The 6000-nt window shown below is 45.5% G+C and overlaps 1 protein-coding gene across 2 annotated transcripts in view; it reads left to right on the top strand.

Moving 5' to 3' along the window:
• LOC135551102 (periostin-like) overlaps positions 1 to 6000 on the top strand; it is an 89529-nt gene that overhangs the window by 40624 nt on the left and 42905 nt on the right. For both annotated transcript variants that reach the window (XM_064982519.1, XM_064982518.1), the window contains exons 8-10: positions 3623 to 3835; positions 4622 to 4756; positions 5826 to 5974. In XM_064982519.1, coding sequence (XP_064838591.1) covers positions 3623 to 3835; positions 4622 to 4756; positions 5826 to 5974 — 497 coding nt within the window. The remainder of the gene's footprint in view (positions 1 to 3622; positions 3836 to 4621; positions 4757 to 5825; positions 5975 to 6000) is intronic.

The following is a 6000-nucleotide window of genomic DNA, read 5'->3' as shown; positions in this document are numbered from 1 at the left end:
CACACACACACACAAACACACACACAAAGCTCCCAGACACCAAACAACTCCAGGGCCCTAATAGGGCATGAGTCATTAGGTCACGGTCCCATGCTAATCTGATTATCAGAGGTGCACTCTAAAAAAATGCTGGGTTGTTTGTTTGTTTTACCCAACTGCTGGGTTTCAGGCATTGGGGCCACTTAGATGGGTTGTTTTCATTAACACCAGAAACACAGAGTGAGTCATTTTGACTCAAAATGCATTTCAAATTGAAATATCTCTGCCGTTTTAAAGTCATATTGTAACGGCGTTCTTCGTTTGTCGCAAGAGAGTCGGACCGAAATGCAACGTGTTGGTTACTCATGTTTTTTAATGAAACAAATAACGATTACAAGAAAATACTGAGACAAATACAAAACAACAAAACGGAACGTGAAACCTATTACAGCCTATCAGGAACAATCACCCACGAAATACAAAGTGAAACCCAGGCTACCTAAATACGGTTCCCAATCAGAGACAACGAGAATCACCTGACTCTGATTGAGAACCGCCTCAGGCAGCCAAACCTATGCAACACCCCTACTCAGCCGCAATCCCAATAACTAAAAAACCCCAATACGAAATACAACAACATAAACCCATGTCACACCCTGGCCTGACCAACTAATTAACGAAAACACTAAATACTAAGACCAAGGCGTGACAGATATCGCCCTCCGACCTTGACTTTTACCTAAATAAATCTGTTTAACACTCATGTATATAGTTCAAATTAGTAGTAGTGGTGGTAGTGGTAGTAGTAGTGGTGGTAGTGGTAGTATTATAGTTTATATATATATATACAGTGCCTTGCGAAAGTATTCGGCCCCCTTGAACTTTGCGACCTTTTGCCACATTTCAGGCTTCAAACATAAAGATATAAAACTGTATTTTTTTGTGAAGAATCAACAACAAGTGGGACACAATCATGAAGTGGAACGACATTTATTGGATATTTCAAACCTTTTTAACAAATCAAACCAGCGCTGGGTTACCTAATAACCCAACATGTGTTCTGTTCACTATTTAACCAGCGCTGGGTTACCTAATAACCCAACATGTGTTCTGTCCTCTATTTAACCAGCGCTGGGTTACCTAATAACCCAACATGTGTTCTGTTCACTATTTAACCAGCGCTGGGTTACCTAATAACCCAACATGTGTTCTGTCCTCTATTTAACCAGCGCTGGGTTACCTAATAACCCAACATGTGTTCTGTCCTCTATTTAACCAGCGCTGGGTTACCAAATAACCCAACATGTGTTCTGTTCACTATTTAACCAGCGCTGGGTTACCTAATAACCCAACATGTGTTCTGTTCACTATTTAACCAGCGCTGGGTTACCTAATAACCCAACATGTGTTCTGTTCACTATTTAACCAGCGCTGGGTTACCTAATAACCCAACATGTGTTCTGTTCACTATTTAACCAGCGCTGGGTTACCTAATAACCCAACATGTGTTCTGTTCACTATTTAACCAGCGCTGGGTTGGCTAATAACCCAACATGTGTTCTGTCCTCTATTTAACCAGCGCTGGGTTATCTAATAACCCAACATGTGTTCTGTTCACTATTTAACCAGCGCTGGGTTATCTAATAACCCAAAATGTGTTCTGTACTCTATTAACCCAGTGCCCATAACCAGCTAGACCATGCTGGTCTACCCCCATAACCAGCTAGACCATGCTGGTCTACCCCCATAACCAGCTAGACCACGCTGGTCTACCCCCATAACCAGCTAGACCACGCTGGTCTACCCCCATAACCAGCTAGACCATGCTGGTCTACCCCCATAACCAGCTAGACCATGCTGGTCTACCCCCATAACCAGCTAGACCATGCTGGTCTACCCCCATAACCAGCTAGACCATGCTGGTCTACCCCCATAACCAGCTAGACCATGCTGGTCTACCGACCATAACCAGCTAGACCATGCTGGTCTACCCCATAACCAGCTAGACCATGCTGGTCTACCCCCATAACCAGCTAGACCATGCTGGTCAACCCCCATAACCAGCTAGACCATGCTGGTCAACCCCCATAACCAGCTAGACCATGCTGGTCTACCCCCATAACCAGCTAGACCATGCTGGTCTACCCCCATAGCCAGCTAGACCATGCTGGTCTACCCCCATAACCAGCTAGACCATGCTGGTCTACCCCCATAACCAGCTAGACCATGCTGGTCAAATCCAGCTTGACCATTATTCAACCAGCATGGACCAGTTTATGCTGGTTATTTCATCAGGGAACTCAGAGCCAGAGTGGTCACACTCACAATCTCTCTCTCTCTGTCTCTCCCTCTCTCTCTGTCTCTCTCTCTCTGTGTGTCTCATTCTCTCTCTCTCTCTCAAACAATGACCTATTTATGGTTGAAGCTGTTAGATTTTGAGAGAGACCAGGAATAAGCGTGTCACTTTGTGGAACCTTGTGGAACAACCAACCGCCCATTCTGAACAGACTGACCGACCTGGCCTAGTCTGGTCTCAGCGTCTCAGAGTAGGAGTGCTGATCTTGAATATGTCCATATAATATTATTAAGTACGATATAAAAGGCCAAACGGATCCTAGATCAGCACAGAAAACCTCAGAGTGCTGTCATCCTGTCCTCGTCTGGTTTGACAGGAAGGAAGGATGGATGGATGATCTCTGATAGTGTAAACTGCAACAGTCATCATGGATCTTTTCAGTATCTGACGAAGGCATTGAGGATTAATAAAGAGCATGGATACTAGCAGAGCAGTGATACTAGCAGAGCAGTGATACTAGCAGAGCAGTGATACTAGCAGAGCAGTGATACTAGCAGAGCAGTGATACTAGCCAGAGCAGTGATACTAGCAGAGCAGTGATACTAGCCAGAGCAGTGATACTAGCAAGAGCAGTGATACTAGCCAGAGCAGTGATACTAGCCAGAGCAGTGATACTAGCAGAGCAGTGATACTAGCCAGAGCAGTGATACTAGCAGAGCAGTGATACTAGCCAGAGCAGTGATACTAGCCAGAGCAGTGATACTAGCAGAGCAGTGATACTAGCCAGAGCAGTGATACTAGCAGAGCAGTGATACTAGCAGAGCAGTGATACTAACAAGAGCAGTGATACTAGCAGAGCAGTGATACTAGCAAGAGCAGTGATACTAGCAGAGCAGTGATACTAGCAGAGCAGTGATACTAGCCAGAGCAGTGATACTAGCCAGAGCAGTGATACTAGCAGAGCAGTGATACTAGCAAGAGCAGTGATACTAGCAGAGCAGTGATACTAGCAAGAGCAGTGATACTAGCAAGAGCAGTGATACTAGCCAGAGCAGTGATACTAGCAGAGCAGTGATACTAGCAGAGCAGTGATACTAGCAGAGCAGTGTACTGGGATTTTACATTTTGTTTTGTATCTCATAGTGTAAAACACCAGTCATCAACGTCCCCAGAGTGTCTGTGTTCCATAAATCAAAGTTTCCATATCATTCTCTGTCCCGTTCCCTTGACGACCTATCACAGTCAACCTCCGTGCTCACTTCCGCTGTATAGGTGATCTAACCCGTTTCCATGTTTCCCTGTCTATTTCCTTATCTATTTCTTTCGCCCTCTCTCTCTCCCCCGTAGCCCTGGTGAACTACCACCTGTTGAACAGTGTGCAGTGCTCTGAGGCCATCACGGCAGGCTCTGTGCACGAGACAGCAGAGGGAAGCACCGTTGAGATCGGCTGCGACGGAGACAGCCTGACGGTCAACGGTATCAAGATGGTCCTGAAGAAAGACATTGTCACCACCAACGGAGTCATCCACCTCATCGACCGGGTCCTCATACCTGACTCAGGTAAGTCTTGTTCCCACGACGATAACCTTTCGCATAACGCAGAAGTCCTCGGGGTAAGAAACTCAATCAGTCAATCAAATAAAATATATTATGTTGTGGGTTGACTGCACAAAGGAGTAAACCACACTTTCACTCATAAGCAATTTGTCAGTGCGCCCAGAAGATTGCTCTGGGAACTAGACGGAGTAATACAATATCTCTGTTTCAAGGTAGGAAGCCTGGTGTGGTACCAGTCAAGTCACATACAATCACCAGCCGTGCTCTATATGACGTTGTTTTGTATAGCAGTTTAAAGGGACTGAAAGAGAACCTCCCCATTCAGAGTTACATGTGGCTTGTTTTGAGTTTGTGTCTCCGCGTGTGTTAATGACGATTGGCTTCATTTGACTTTGAGTCCCTTAGCGGTGAATATCCATGACATCCGTTGACACAACTTACAGACACCCAGCCTCGAACCCCACGGAGCAAGTCAGTGCAGAATCACAGTGGTTAGGACATACTCCGTAGAAGGCCGGGTTGTGGGCTGGACCAGAAGTCATTTCTCTTGAATCTGAATGGATCGCCATGGTTTCATGGTTTCATTCAGTTCCCTGGTAGTCTATATTGAGTTTCTAGAACCATCTGAAGTTTTTTCAGATCTACTGTACATGTTTAGCACGTGTAAAAAGTTGATGTAAAAAGGGCTTTGTAACACTGTAGGGCTTGTGGTGGTGCCTTGTATGTTGATATTGTGATGTGTGTTGTCGTTGTTGTTATCTGATGTTCATGTGTTGTTTCCGCTCAAAGCCAAGGAGGTGATGGAGCTGGTTGGTGAATCCCAGAGCACCTTCAGAGACATGGTGTCAGAGCTCGGCCTATCAGCTGCCATGAAGCCAGAGACAGAGTACACGCTATTGGCTCCCCTCAACACAGCTTTCTCTGGTGAGTACACGCTATTGGCTCCCTCAACCCAGGTTTCTCTGGTGAGTACACACTATTGGCTCCCCTCAACCCAGCTTTCTCTGGTGAGTACACGCTATTGGCTCCCTCAACCCAGCTTTCTCTGGTGAGTACACACTATTGGCTCCCCTCAACCCAGCTTTCTCTGGTGAGTACACACTATTGGCTCCCCTCAACACAGCTTTCTCTGGTGAGTTCACACTATTGGCTCCCCTCAACCCAGCTTTCTCTGGTGAGTGCTTCTATTGGCTCCCTCAACCCAGGTTTCTCTGGTGAGTACACACTATTGGCTTCCCTCAACCCAGCTTTCTCTGGTGAGTGCTTCTATTGGCAATCTCAACCCAGGTTTCTCTGGTGAGTGCTTCTATTGGCTCCCTCAACCCAGCTTTCTCTGGCGAGTGCTTCTATTGGCTCCTCTCAACCCAGCTTTCTCTGGCGAGTGCTTCTATTGGCTCCCTCAACCCAACTTTCTCTGGTGGGTACTCTCTATTGGCTCTCCTCAACCTACATAGCACATAACAATACCTTTTCGACTAGTGCTTGAAGCCCAATAATAATCTCAGCCCAGGAACTTCTGCATGGAACTTAAGGCCTAGACTAGAGATATTGGATAAACCCTGTTATTATGGCCTAAGACAACACAATGGAAATGGACTCTATGAACTCTGGAACCAACAAGCACCAGGTTTAGCCCACAGTAGAAAGGGGGCTAGTGATTGTTTACTCCTACACATGCTGTATCTTAATTTGATCATCCTGGTGTTGCAGGAATTTCCCAGCACAGCAGTAAATGCAAACTTGTAGTGTATTTAAGGTTTTAAAAAAAGGCTCCTAAAGTTTGTAATTTCCACTTTAAAATGTCAGACTTGATTTGACCTAAAGAAAAATGTATCAACCCCTTACAAAAAAAATGCCGTTAGTTATAACAATTCACATTTCTTGTTGCTGTAGGATGACTTACTGCTGTGTGAAACTGGATCAAATGAAGATACGGCATCTGTATGTTAGTATCTGGTTTAACTCTCCTGTATATGTCCCCATTGTGTTGCAGATGAGGTGATGTCTTTAGACCAGAGTCTGTTGAAGGTGATCTTGAAGAACCACATTCTGAAGCAAAATCACAAACTGAGTGAACTCTACAACGGACAGCTGCTGGAGACCGTCGCTGGAAAGCAAATACGAGTCTTCATCTACCGCACTGTGAGTGGGAGAAAGTGTGTGTGTGT

The sequence above is a fragment of the Oncorhynchus masou genome, chromosome 12, assembly GCF_036934945.1.
Source record: "Oncorhynchus masou masou isolate Uvic2021 chromosome 12, UVic_Omas_1.1, whole genome shotgun sequence".
NCBI lineage: Eukaryota > Metazoa > Chordata > Actinopteri > Salmoniformes > Salmonidae > Oncorhynchus > Oncorhynchus masou.
This window is presented reverse-complemented; position numbering and strand designations above follow the sequence as displayed.